The sequence below is a fragment of the Diceros bicornis genome, chromosome 23 (genome assembly GCF_020826845.1).
Source record: "Diceros bicornis minor isolate mBicDic1 chromosome 23, mDicBic1.mat.cur, whole genome shotgun sequence".
Taxonomy (NCBI): domain Eukaryota; kingdom Metazoa; phylum Chordata; class Mammalia; order Perissodactyla; family Rhinocerotidae; genus Diceros; species Diceros bicornis.
This window is the reverse complement of record NC_080762.1, coordinates 47,187,218-47,202,114: the sequence shown is the minus strand read 5'-3', so window position 1 is coordinate 47,202,114 and position 14,897 is coordinate 47,187,218. Positions and strand designations below refer to the sequence as shown.

Here is a 14,897-nt window from a genome sequence, read left to right as displayed (position 1 = left end):
GGCAATAGATGTTAGCGCAGAGCCGGTCTTCCTCAGCAAAACAAAGAGGAGGATTAGCATGGATGTTAGCTCAGGGCTGATCTTTCTCACAAAAAAAAAAAAAAACCTCTCTTCTGCTAATTCCAACGTCTTGGTCATATTGGGACCAGTCTTCTTTGATTGTCTTTTTTCTTTAGCATGGGTTACATTTTCCTGTTTCTAATATGTCCAGTCATTTTGATTTGTCTCCTGGACATTGTAAGACATTATATCCCTCAGAAGAGTATTGTTTTTTTGTTTTAGGAGGCAGTTAAGTTGACTTTACTCAGATTCCATACACACTCTCCCCTGAAGTAATCAGCAGCTGAATTTCTACTCAGTTCTTTTAGTTTTATCTGAGCTGTTGGGAGACTGCCCCGTGCGTGCACAGTTCAGAGGTTGGCCAGAGATTTGGATGGAATTTATACATAGAATTTAGGGCTCCACCTGTCAGGATCTCTCCATTCTAGGATTTTACCCCCGCAAGTTCCAGCTGCTGAAACCCTGAACTGTGTCTTCTGGTAAAGACTCAGTTTTACCTACCCATCAGGTCAGTGATTGGGGCCCGCCCTGTGACGAAAAGCCTGAGGACCTATTTTTAAGAACAATGATCAATGAGATTAAAACACAACATGGTAATAACTTAATAAGATTACCTAATTTCCAATGGAAGGCTTAAGAAAACCTTCATTTAGATAAGTCAATAAATTCTCCAAGAGGAAACCCAGCATTGTGCTACACTTTGAAACAAAAGATTCTTTACAAACACGTCCAATGAGAGAGAGCATTGGCGTAGCATCCACCAATCCTATCACGACTGCTGAAAGAAGCTCATGAAATGGTTGTTTTTAGTGGCTCTGCAACAGCTTTGGTTAGAGATTCCTCTTCTTGCACCTTCTCCTCCCCATCTAAATCTTCCGAGAATTGCCCTATTCCAAAAATTACTTTTTTCTCCTAGTCAAATCTCCAGCTATCTCCAAAGATGCTGCTTATCAATTTTATACTATGGTGTAAGTTGCTGATAGGCTTAAGTATGGGGGATGATGTCTTAAAAGGTATTCACATTTTAAAAGTGAGATTCCTTTTGCTCAAAATTTCACTAATTAACGTAAAGAGTGAGTGTGATCCTTTACTACATCAGCAACGCTGTGCCCCAACCTCCTCTGGGGGCCACCAAAGTCTCCTGGCCCCCTACATTCCAAAAATCCAGGGTCAGCAACCGGGTGCTCCGCTTGTGAAAAGCTGTTGACCCCTGGGAGGGAGCTTGTATGGAAGCAAGTGTTAATTTTCAAAATGTGACTGGTTGTGATAGCTGCAACCTCACCTCATCGCAATGTGCCTTGGAATGTTTTCTAGTCAAGGGGCCTAGAAGTGATCTGTCATCACTGGTCAGTGGTACAAGCAGCTCATTCTTGTATCCTTGCCCTTCTCCCCTGGACCCGAAACAAAACATACCTCTTTGCCCTCCTCTTCTCACATTTGAATTTTCATGTGTTCAACATTTGTCAGGGCTTCACCTTCAATGACATGGTCAAGGCACCAAGAAATTATATTTAGCACATGAAAAATGAACACCAGGCCCGTTTCTCCATGCCCTCCCTGTAATTGAAAGCTACAGAATTTGTGTTTGGGGTGTGTGCGTATTCTTGGAACAACATTTACAGACATTTTAAATGATTACCCTCCAAAGTCATAAAAGGGTTTAGTAACACACTTTAATATATAATTTCTTAGGCACTTTTTTAATAAAATACAGGTATATAATTATAGTTATCAATGCATGTATGTCATTTAATATAATGATAAAAGACTAGTCTTTGAAGTGACCTGGTGATTAATATTTCCAGTAAAACCTAAAGGAAATAGCATTTGTACAATATTGCTAAATTTTACCAAAAATAAAAGATTAATAAAAAATTTTACTCGTATAGTGGTGTCAACTCAAATCACCAACAGCAAAAAGGAAAATGATCTCCTTATTAATACACATGGGTATAGATCATTACTTTTCATGTTTTCTCAAGATGGAAAACTCTCTTGTTCTCCTTGAATTATACCAAGCTCTGAGGCTGGGAAGTACTCATGAGGACTTTTCCCAAATCTTGGTCAAGTCTTAATACCACACACAAACATCTTATAGAGATCTGACTATCGGAAATATTTCATGTCCCTTCATGCTAACCTTATATTTAAAAATCAATTCTAATTTAATGAAGTGTCACAGGGTCCACGAGGAAATTTGTCAATACCCATAAACAGAGTCATATCCTGTGCAAATACTGTTCAAATAGTAATCGTCCTAAATATCTAACAGCCGTACCGTTTCAAAGTCAAGAGGCAAAGCAGGAGCTGCACGCTGTCCCTGTCTAAACTAGGGATGAGTTAAAGCGATTCTGTTTATGAAAGGAAATCACAGTTTTAGCTTGGCAAATATAGGAAATGTAATGAGTCAACAGACAGACACATTATATTAGTTTCTCAACAGACATATGGTAATGCTCCTCATCGTGCATTCTTAGCCTTTCCTATTCATTTCATAATGTGCTATCAAAGTTACTTGTTTTGAAAACTTAAACCATGTATACATTATTTTAGGGATTTGAAAAAAATTAATGCTGCTTTCTTTTCGCCAGTTTCAAGATTAAAAATGCTATTGAGCTTAAAAGTTTTATAGCTCCTTTATCATAATTAGTATCTTCCTCCTGAGTCCTCCAAGAGGGCTTTTATAGTAATGCGCTTCAGCCTTTGCACTATGACCCCCAAAAGACAGATTGCTGGAGATAACCCCCTGAAATTCCTTACAGCATTATTTAACACCATAAAGGCCTAGCATCGATCTGTTTTGGGAAAGACTCAGACAGAGGGCCAAGGTTAAGGAAGGGGAGGTTTCAATTTGTAGGAGTTACGAGACATAAATAAGTAGCGTAAATGCCTTTTTCCTTACTGATAGACCATGGGTCAGGAATCTCAAAGCACGATGGAAAAAAAATCCCGAAACACACTATAAAAACCTAAAGAATAGCTGACAATATTATTCTTCTTGATTTAAAAAGATAGACATTTCTCATTGGCATCCAAGAATTTGAGGTGGATTTATTTTCTTTTTGTCATTCCACTCATATCATATATTCCTTCCCTGGTGAAAATTGGAATTTAAAAATGTTTATAGAACATTCTTTAATGGTCTACTTGATAAACTCATAAAATAAGCAAAAAATCCAAAATACTGGAAATTCATTCTCTGCAGATGACGAAATATCTCTATAGGCCCAATGAAAAGTGAAAAAAAATCACAAGCCTCTCCTCCATCTTCCTTAAGAAAATAATTATTATGGGTTATGGATTTTTACAGACCCAAGGTCATCTAATATCTGTGATGAATAAGAACAAGCAGGAACACAAAAGCTAATCCTTCACGATTACGAAGACCTCAGAATTAATACTAAGACTTCAACTGGCTTTTGCAATTTAGGTTCCCACACTGTGCCCAAGAAAAACAGAAATCACTAGACTCTGTGTGCTGGTTACTGCTGGTTATCAACACTCAAGAATGAAACTGTGTAGAGAATTTTTCTGATAAATTATAAGTCTTAGTCTGGCTAGTATCATTGCCAAGTTTTATGTTTACCATTTGGTTTTTAAGAGAGTCTGAGAACTCTGGTTAAAAATACTACATTTATGCCAATACTCTGTGCAACTGGATGAACTAGGGGAAAAAGTAGAGGGAGGATGTGGTCTTGGCTGCACAACTCCACATGCTATATACAGTATACATATATACCGTAGATAATTACAATCTGACCATGAGAAAGTCAAAAAAGTCAGTGAGCCTTCATTTTCTATTATATATACATTTTACAAGCTACTGAGAGTTTCTTTTCATATTGCTTTCAAAAAAAAGAAAAAGAAAAGGTGAAAGAAAATACATTAGCCGGATTCGAGTGTAGTTTAACTTAAAGGCTTCATCAGACCATATGCGCAGACACTTGAGAGGATGACAGAGTTAAGCTTCCTAGGGTCCTAGAGTCAAAGAAACTCTGCTGACCCCCACTGCTAAGCAGGTGTACTCCTTCCACAGGGGGCAACATCTGCCGATCGGTCATGGTCCCACTCGGTGAGGACCCCAAGAAACTTCCTTGGGAAGAAACAATTTTCTCAGGACTGGCAGCCAGTTTGGGGGATGTGGAGAAGTTATATCCATACAAGGCACAGGGGCTGTGTAACCTGAAAGTGTTATAGGAACCCTGATGGGTCTGGTTAGTAGCGAAGGCGTTGCTGGAGGGTGAAGGCATGATGTACTGCAGCTGGGGGGACATCCCCGAAATCTGCATGGACAAGCTGGTCTGCGGGCAGCTGAAGGTGTCCCCATCGGCGCCGCCCACGGACATGTTCACGGAGGCGCTGCTGCTCACGCCCACGTAGGAGGGAGTCCTGGGCGGGGCGAAGGTCTCGCTGGTCTGGTTGGTGAGCCTGTTGTAGGTCTCGGCCAAGGACGTGCTGTATCTGTTGAGCGCGAGGCCGGAGCGGGCGCAGGCGGAGTAGTCAGCCGGGGCCAGACTGCACAGCTGGCTCGTGTTGGGCCCCAGATGGAAGGCGGGAGAGGAGCAAGGGGAGCCGGACAGAAGATGAGGGTGAGTGGCAGGAACGGCATTCCCAGACCCTTGGAGTAAGGTGGAGGAACTCGTATTTCCTACAAAAGAAGGTGAAGTGTAAAGAACTACGATTGCACAGCCACCTTTTCCTTTTCGCTTTTGTAAACATGAGCTAGGCACGGCTTGTTTACAAGGGAGGCTAAAAAGATGAAATGGATTTGGTCTCGGCTCTCAAGGAATTATTTAATCAAATTCAGACTGAACTATTTTAAACACAGATCCTCTCAATATTATCCAGGCAAGTTATCTCCCCAGGGAATGATGTATGTATTTTTTTTATTGCAGAAGTGTTAGGACACTACCACGTAGAATTTCCTCCCTCAATTAGCTTTTTCCAAGTTTTCTCATTTACTGTAATAACCATTACAAATACTGACTTTCCCGGCAACTTTACAAAATAAAAATTTCATCTTATTCTGCATCTTGTTCCAAAAGTGTAACGGTTGCCTCTCTTCTACCCACCTTGGACCTTTTGTTTTAGCAGAGCCTGCTCTGGATCAATATATTTTCTTGCAAGAAAAAAGAAAGAACTCAAAGGAAAGAGCTGAAACTGGTCAAAGGCGCATCCTGCCTCACACATCCCTGCAGCTGCCCACTGCAAGCTTGTGTGCGTCAGTGGTCAATGACTATAGCACGCAAGCCTTGGCTGTTGCAACAGGCAATAGTCTAGAACTTCAAAAATTTCATCTCCAACCAGAAAACAGGTTGGTGAATCACATGCTAACACAAGAGCAGAAGTTCAGTAAATAAACAGCCCTGCAAAACTTAGGGCCGTTAACCTTCCTCCAATCAATAACGGTGGTGGTGGCCGACTCCCCCCTCTGGATTTACTGGCAGATTGATGTTTGTAAACCTGACAGGACATAGCGGCAGAGGAGAATTCCAAAGGGCTGGACAGGTTGTAAAACCTTCATTGCTCTAGAGACAGTGTTTTATATAGCTTCTGAAAATAATCTAAAAGCCCAATCCAACCAATGATGATTATCTAAAACCCAGCATGCGCAATTCTCATCGGGGTGCTGGGCAGGATCAGGTGTAAAGAGCCTGAGTGCAGGAGTGGGCTTCGAGTCCTACCTGCCGAGCAGAGACGGAAGTGTCATGGCTTTCCGGCAGCTCCCTCTGAGGAAACACCAGCCCTGGCTTGTGGGAAATACTCAGAGGTGAACCCAGGGACGTCTGCCCGAGTGGGCCTGACCTTCTCATCGTAAACCCAACAAAAGAACCTGCCTAGAGGCAATTCTGCTGGAGGAAGAGAAGAAAAAAGCTGGCAAGAAAGAGTGAGCTGGGGCGGTCATTGGTGACTTTTTGTGAGGTGTACCTGGCACCAGAGCCCACTAGTCCCCCTCTAATTCTAATAAGAGATTTAAGGGTGAGGTAAAGGTCATGAAATATATAAATAGCCTAAAACATCCAAGACTTAACCTGTGACCACAACAGCCATTTTTCCTGGTCCATCTCCATACCACACAGAAAAGAGATGGATCCTGTAACAGGAGGATGTTGGTGACAAGGTCACCATTGTAGTTGTAAATAATGACTTGAACATTTTTCAGTGCCTGAGCTTCTGTGATTGACCCGGGACACTCTGTGATTTACCTTGCTTGGGAATTCCAGGGATGTCTTCGAAGGTGAGAGTCCGTAGTGAAGGTCTCCAGAATGCATATGACTCCACAAGGGCTTCCAAACCCATTCTACATGGAAGGGTCAGGATGGGGATGGACAAAAGAGCCTAGTTAGGAGCAGTTAGAGCTTTTGCCAGCAATAAGTAGCTCAGAAAACACCACTGGTGTTGACAGTGCCTCCCCATTTGCAGGTTAGGAGCTTGGCACAGGCAGAAAGAAGTGCTTCAGAGATGGGTTACCATTATGTCACCAGGAGCACAAGAGAATGGAAACCACCCAAGATGTGCTGTTAACGTTCTCAGAAAACTAAGCCAACCTCAGAGGATAAAAAGCTGTCCCCTTGGGCTAAGGAGCTGAGGTGAAGAGCTTCCATCCTAGCTGTTGTGAGTCCATGGCTCTGCTGTGATCTGGAACCCACCCTCTCTCCCTGTTACATTACTTCTCCCTCTGATGAGGAAGGCTCTGCCACAAAAGCATGCCCATGTAAAGCCACTTCTTTTCTGAGAGGCACTTCTGCCATCTTTCGGTGCCTCGGCAGCCAGGTTAAAAGAGCACTCATCCAAAGAAAACTGACTTCTGTCTCCGGGCACAATCTCCTCCATGCCCAGGGCAGCCAGGGTGGGTTTTCCCTCCAGCAACGGGAGGTCCAGCGGGGGCAGCACTGGCGTCACAGCCCAGCATGTCGGAGGGTCGCAGGAAGGTGATCTCACAGGGCAGCCTGGTATATGCAGCTAGTATTAGCATCAAACATTATTCTAAGGCCCCTACATACACTTCATGAATGGATACTTAAAGGGACAGGATATGTTGGTTATGGACTATTTACATGATATATGTATATTTTAAAACAAGGACAGCTACTCTAAATACATACATAAATCTCCTACCACAGGTGATTCAGTCTTCCCTCTTTACATCAGATAACTAATGCTCTAGGTTCTGGAAAGGAGGCCCTTCACTCAGCTAACCCATTGTTAAGACCTCACCACTCTTCCCTCAACCACCACAGCCCTAAGAAATTTGTTAATCTAGAGAACATTGTGCTTTTCATGAAGCAGATAGCTCCATTGTAGGACATGCCTGCTTCCTGGGGGTCAAACAATACTCAGACGAGCCTAACTCAGCTTGTGATTGTTAGATACAGTTTTATTTGATACAGACAATCTGTATTTAATGCAGATATTAACAATATGGTCTGTCTTTAATAGCCTAGACTCAACATGTTACCTCCTCTGGATTTCCTGCATCCCCAAGTTGTGGACTGTGAACTAAGACTAGAGCAAACACCCTCCCACACAGAGTCACACCACCTACACAACATAGTGAAAGCTCTGTGGTCAGTGATCTGTGCAGATAAAACCATCTCACTTGCCCTTCTGTTCCAAGGTTTTACACATGAAATTTGCTTCCTTAGAGTGTTCAGAGTCTCCATTAATTTGTTGATTTGTGACATGACTGCACGAGGAGCATGACTACCCATCTTAGTGACAGAAAGAGACAGCTATGTGTGGATGGGTGGTGTGTGTGTGCATGCACAGGCTTGCATGCATGAACCATCCTCACGTGACTCCACACATGGACCTGACTCATCTCTGAAGTCACAGGTTCAGGGTGGTGCTTCTCTGGGAGCACTTCACAGAGCCATTACCAGCCCCACACAGGTGCTCGTACTGGGATGCCAAAGGGGAGAGCAGGGTGCAGAGTGGACCTGCACGTGCCATACCTGGGCTGCTCTGAGTGTGAAGGGCAAAATCTGGATTTGGATGTAATCAGTATGCCACAGAGAGAGGACTGCCTCTTGGCAAGGACACTGGATTGGGGATCAGGAGAATTGGGCTGTGACTGCAACTCATTAAAACCCACTGTGTGACCTTAAGCAAATATTTTAACCTCCCTGGACTTCAGTTTCCCACAAAGTGAGGATCAGAATACAAAAGCTCTGTATCCTCTCCTAGCTCTAAAGTTGTTTGCCCTAAGTGACTTTTCCCAAACCAGACATCACATCTGTGGCTGACTACCAGCCAAATCCAAGATCACTCCACTCAGTAATATTTTATATACATCGAATATTGATTTGGGGGCAGTTTGGTTGCCTAGTCAGTCTCCAAACCCCACATAGCCTGCAGGTTGCATGTAATACTTGACTAAAGAATGCCGGGTGCTGTTTAGCTGATTACTGTATATTTAGCTCTTGTACTAATACTAAATTTTTATGACTTTCTAGAAACAAGCTTTTTTTAAATGCAAAAGAATGTTAGAACACAGTTTTATATAAAACTACTTTTTTATTATCACAGATGAGTTTTAGAAATCATAGTTTTAAATATTAAGGATACCAAAGTGGTCATGGAGTGGTCTCAAGGGGAATTTACTAAGAGGTAATTAATGAGCATCCACTGAACTTAGAAATTTATTAACTATAGACATGAGCATTACTGCATTATTTGCTTTAGCCATACAAACTTTATTATGCTTCAAATACAAATCCATAGACCAAATTCTTAGGCAGAAGTTATTGATCATCACAAACATATAACCCTAAACTTTAAAGAGATGCTCTAAGGTGACATATCTACAAGTGATCTGATTTGGAGTTACTGATATTTTTCTTGAGGCTGCTGTTTCACACTGCAAGTTCCAGAAAGGATTTCAGATATTTTGCAGGAAATAGTTATAAAATATTTATTGGCTGAATCTGGACTTTTTTTAAAAAAAGCCTTCATTTTCTCCAGTAATGGAGACTTTTCCCATCTAGTTAAAGAAAAGATAAAAGGCACCTCCTGCAGGAGTGTAGCCAAGGTGATAATTTATACAAGATGCCTTTGAACAATTTCCACATTTTATCACCACCCTAATTTATGCTATCAAATGGCCAAGTTTATTTAGTAAAATGGTTATGTTTTTCCTGAAGTATTTAAAGAGAAGAAATTTTTGTACCTTCCTGAGTAAAAAATTTTATAGGGTCAAACCTAAGGCCTAACTGAAGAATGAAACTATTCTCAGCACATAAATTCTCTTTCACGTAGCAAATGTCTTTCAGGAGAGCTTTTAAGGGCTGAAGCTACTGATTCCTATAAAATAGGCTGTAGAACCATAAATAGCCAGGAAGGGATAATTTTTAATTAAAGCAAATTGTTTTATAAAGTTTAAAAAATCACAAGTCCATGTTTATTTCTTGTCCTGCTCAATTTGTTTATTTCATGCATAAGGAAAAATAAAAATAGAATCTATTCTAAAAATAAATAACAGCACAACAGAACCAGGGGTAATTAAGAAATATATTGAACTTCTCATGGGCCTTCTTCTCTACTAATATATGAAAAAATATCACCCCTTCCCCAAGCCCTCAACACCAAGGCACCTTCCAAGTCTTACACATAACTTAGGCTCTTTTTTTTTTTTTAAGGAAAATAATACGTAAGTGAGAAATCTTTGAAGCTGACCAAATTCTCTCTTCTCCATATAAGTGTCTTATGCATTTATCAATGGAAAATATTAAAATCAATTTTTTTTAAATGGGGCATATTGATTTATATATATTTAGCATTCCAAAGTGAGCACTGAAGAGTCTATGATAAGCAGAAGTAATTTTAATGAAAAAAAGATGAAATTATTCATTTCACTAACAAGAAAGCTATGTATAGGCTCAACATGTTTTCCCTGTACTAAGATATTTGAACACTTGGAGCAAAATAAAAATTTTAAATTTTAACAAAATTTTAAAAGTGTTAATATATAATTCATTGTTTTCTGTATGTCCATTAAAATCATTAAGAGTTTTAGAGTCAGGGAAAAAATAGTAGCAAGCACCGCGGATGCCATGCTTATGTAGTCCCAAAACAGCCAAAAGGAATGAAAAAATTCATATCAAACCTAGCATTTTGACCTCACCGTACCAAACAAAAGACTTCATTTATTTTCACCAATGCTATTCATGTTTTTAACTGACCAAATTTCGAAAACCAAATATCTTTTCATTACACTGACAAGTCTAGGATTCTTCCTGAAAACTTGTCATATGCATCTTATCATCACAATTCTACTTGTAGAAAGTTTATTCATTATTATTACCTACCCAAAATATACTTTTAAAAATATTTTTTAATTTGTTGCTTCAAAAATGACCTGACAGGGTACAAGCAGTGTGATCCCCCGTGTCAACAGCAGTGGGGTGTCTGCTGTAAGCAGCCCTATAGGAGATCGTGGACAGAGTTCCTGGGTGTATACTCTCCAAGATTCAGTCCTGTTCTCCTGGAATTTCAGTGAGTTTTTAATATAGTTATTCTCTGCTTAAAAAAAAATGAACTGAAAGTAATGAAAGACTTTTAAATGGATAAATACTATTCTGCTACAACCAAAACCACAGGAAGGTTCCATCAAAGTATTTGTCAAGTAGAATAGTCCTTTTGTCATTGTAGAAAAGGAGTCATCCCAAAGATCCCTTAGGTCACCTCACCAGTGACCATCTCAGTGACTAAATTATTTGATTTTCAGAAACTCCTCTTAAAAGCAGAGTTAACCAGGAGCTAATGTAACACAACAAAAGCCAACAAAGTTTTTCTCCACATTGAAACATACATCTAAAAAGATATAGAATAATTTCAACACAGCAGACAGCATGTATTAGGAACACCTGCCCATCTCTCTACAGAGTGAAGCTTTTCAAAGGGAAGTCCTGTTACTGGCCAGTCTTATTAATCTATCTGCACTAAGGGAAAGGCTGCTCGACTGTCGACGCATTTCAGTTGCACGTTAGTCCTGACATTGCAGGGTGTTGAAAAAATGCACAGAAAGATGAAATCAAGGTCTTGCAAGCACTTGACTATATTCTGAGAAAAGGTTTCTATCTACACCTACCTACCCCAATTAATCACCCGAAAGAACTAAAAATCTGGACTACTACTGATTGCTTTCTCTAAAATTTTAAATGCAATTGTCCCTAAAATAAGATAATTGGAGATTTGATTGCATGTAAACACAGCCTATCAACATCAAGTTTTCAAGGAGTATTAGGATAATTTCTGGAGTAAAGTAATAAAAATCACTTAAATTCTTCCTTTTTAAGAACAAAACGCTTTTAAAACATTTAAGTTGAAGCCTTATCCTGAAAAGGCATTTGGAGAACGTTTGTCTATTATTGCTCTCTATCACTATCAACAGTTATTTTAGAAAATGTTGCACCGAACTGTATTGGAAGAGAATCATATCAATAAATGAAAAATCTCTTGGCACACAGACGAAGGTGATCTGCTTTTTGATAAAAGTAATAGAGTGGAATTCATTATTGTTGCTCTCCCACTTAGTACAAACACCATAAAACACGACACAGAAAAAATAAACAAGTGCGTAGCTGTCAGCCGAGCCAAGACAAATTTGGAAACTAAAGAACATCAGCTCTTTAGCTGGCAATGGGCAGTAGTTTCATATTCTAGTTAGAAATCTGAGGGAACAAGAGACATTGTCATATTCTGAAGACAGAATCAACAGGTAGTTGTGACATCACTAATTCCAAACCAAGAGCAGATGCAGCGAGGATATTGATGGGATATTGAAGCCCCTGGGCCTGTAAGGGCAGGCTCCCCAAGGCCCCTTCAGTGGCAGCTCACACTCTGAACACTGAGAGCTTCCACTTTCACCCCAGCATCACACATCAAAGTTCACCTTAGGAACCTGCGGGCCACAACACTACACTCCATGATAAGTGACACCCAAGGCCCAGTAGTATTAGCAAATCTAAATCCTCATCAGAAATGACTGCAAAACCATGTCAATAAGTTTAACTGTTGATTTTGTAATGGAAAATTCACAATAAAAAAATCAAATATGTTTATCACAACCAGAATGCTCTTCACTAAGACTGACCTGTTACGTCCAGAGTCTCGGAAGCCTTTGGCAAATGGATTCCTATCTATCTTCAGGCGAGTAATCTGCAGAGTAGGAAAAAAAATCACATCAAATCTTATTTTAAATGCCAAGTAAGGTTATTAAAGATGGAAATGATGGAAGAACTACAAGTAATTCCAAAATTAACTGTCAGAGGGTTCTATTGTGTTTCTCTCCCCTATTTCCCAGGTATTTTATTATCTTAGCAGCAAAGCTAGAAGAAAATTTCAGAAATCATCCGGAACATTCATCTTGTATGAAAAAGACACTCTCCTACTCTTATTCAAGCTCTAAATAGAACAAAGTTTGTTTCGCTTTTCATATCCCTAGAGAAGGAGATTCTGAATTGTCTGTGGATACATTGCCCTATGTTTGACAATCTCTCTGAACTAGAGTTCTTCCCTTTAACTCTGTGACATGATTTAATCCTGTTTCTCTTGCAATAGTGGTGACAGGGAACAGCTAATCTCCAACCTCTATTTAACAGCCATTTATATGCCTGAATGTTGCTAGGCTCCTATGAAGCCTTCTCTTCTTTAGAATTAGGTAATATACACTCCTTTAACTTTCCTGCCTCTGTATTTTTCTTTGTCTCTCCTTGAATCATCTTTGTGGCTCTCATCTGAAAGTTTTATTCTCTCCTTTTTTATCTGCAGAGTCCTGACCTAGTCAAAGCACTACAGGGAATGTCTAACCAGAGATGCCCGCTACATGAAGATTCTAATGGGATTAAATCTTATACATGTATTGGAAATAAAAGATAATTTTAACTATAGTTCTAATTTATTGACTCATAACCAGCTTTTTGCACACTAAGACCTCAAGATTTAGGGGAGAAATTTTTACAAATGGTCTGTCTCCATTAAAAGCATTTTTTTTTTTTTTTTTGTTATACCATCTTGAAATCCACTAATAAATAACATCCCATGGAGCCAGCCCGGTGGCGTAGTGGTTAAGTTTGCACACTCCGCTTTGGCGGCCCGGGGTTCACAGGCTTGATTCCTGGGCGCGGACCTATGCACTGCTCATCAAACCATGCTGTGGCAGGCGTCCCACATACAAAAATAGAGGAATATTGGCACAAATGTTAGCTCAGCTACAATCTTCCTCAAGCCAAAAAAAAAAAAAAAAGAGGAAGAACGGCAGCAGATGTTAGCTCAGGGCCAATCTTCCTCACCAAACAAAAATAAAAACATCCCAACTATTTCTTACTAGATCTTCACTTTGCCCAGAGGAACTGACAGCCTATTTTCTATGAGGCACATCATGCTTTGTTTCTACTCCTCGGTTCAGTGGAATCTACAAAGCTAATGAGCATACTTCTGATTGCACCATTTTGGCTAAGGATGAGTACTATTGGGTGACACTAAGGCAAAGGAAGGAATCTTTGGACTGTCATCTGCAGCCCCCATATTGTCCTGTGCATGCTCTCAGCCATCCTCCAGTCAGCTTTGCAACGCCCAAGACACATGCGCTCCATACGGTATTGTCTTGGCACGTGGATAAAACTGCATTGTAAATGATATCATATAAGGCTGTGCTAACTGATCCACCATGTCTGACACTGTCATTGAAGGAATTCTCTATGAATCATTACAGTTCAATTCTCTGTTCATTTATATGTTTAAATAATATTACATAATTTAAATGTTTACTTAAAATAGTATTTTTAAAAAGAGTACAGATTTATATAATGGTGCCTTGTCTAAATAGAGATATATCATAATTACTATTATCATTATTTTTATTACTAACATCACATCTATTGAGTGCATACCACGCATGCTGTACTAGGAGTTTTATGCATATTATTTTATTCAATTCTCGTAGCAACTTATGTGTAGCTGTTATCCCAATTTTATGTTTTCTTTGAAACTGAGGCTTAAGTTTCCTACAATCATAAGCTACTAGGCAGCAGAACTAGGCTGGGACCCCATTCTTGAGAGCCCATGCTGTTAACCACCACACTAGGCTACTTACCAATTTTCCTTAAGTTCTTCAAAAGAGTAGCTGGGAAGTTAAAAAAATGAACATGATTGCATTTTATTATTATCAATTTGCCACCTTCTAATTTTTCCACCCTCTTATTTGACTTATCCACATTTGCTAATTGGTGTTAGTCTCCAGCATGTACCAACAGCCCACTGTGTCTCGTTTATTGTATCAAAGAGGCTGGGAGAAAATACACATATAACACCGTTTATACGTGTAAGTGCGAGAGAGACAGGAGACAGAGAAAGAAGATGCACTGGGGTTGTTAAAAAAGTACTAAATGCCTCTGCTCTTTTCTCCTCATGCATTATTTTTTTCCTTAAAAGGAAATCATTTTCTGCACCTAACCCATTTTAAGACTATCTTCCTAATTATCTCCAGCCCTTCTAAAGGTGAACTTCATGTTCCTTCCTAAAAGCCTCTATGGAAGCGTGGCAATGTGAGTGTGAGGACAAGACGGCCTCCACTGTGGGACTTGTGTCTCCACAGGGACAAGAGCGATGAGCCCCTCAGCCCTAAAGGAGGACACACGGGACGGGATCCAAATCTCCTGCAAAGCTTTAAAACAACAGAAACCACAACAGAGGGATTATAAAGCCTTAAAATTTTAACTGAGGTGTGTATTAATGTAAAGATAAGTGGAAACCTAAAATAATTCTGCTGACCACTGACATTTTTTTAAAAAATCTACCACAGACCACATCAGCCTCAACTACATCACTATTTCTTA

The 14,897-nt window shown here is 40.0% G+C and overlaps 1 protein-coding gene across 2 annotated transcripts in view; it reads right to left on the bottom strand.

The window, feature by feature from the left end:
- Window positions 1-1,726: 1,726 nt before the first annotated feature.
- The window catches only part of TBX18 (T-box transcription factor 18), a 29,170-nt gene continuing 15,999 nt past the window's right edge, over window positions 1,727-14,897 (bottom strand). For both annotated transcript variants that reach the window (XM_058566686.1, XM_058566687.1), the window contains 3 exons: window positions 12,155-12,219; window positions 6,267-6,361; window positions 1,727-4,708 (listed from right to left, as the gene is read on the bottom strand). In XM_058566686.1, the coding sequence (XP_058422669.1) occupies window positions 3,984-4,708; window positions 6,267-6,361; window positions 12,155-12,219 (885 nt within the window). In that variant the 3' untranslated portion in view covers window positions 1,727-3,983. The remainder of the gene's footprint in view (window positions 4,709-6,266; window positions 6,362-12,154; window positions 12,220-14,897) is intronic.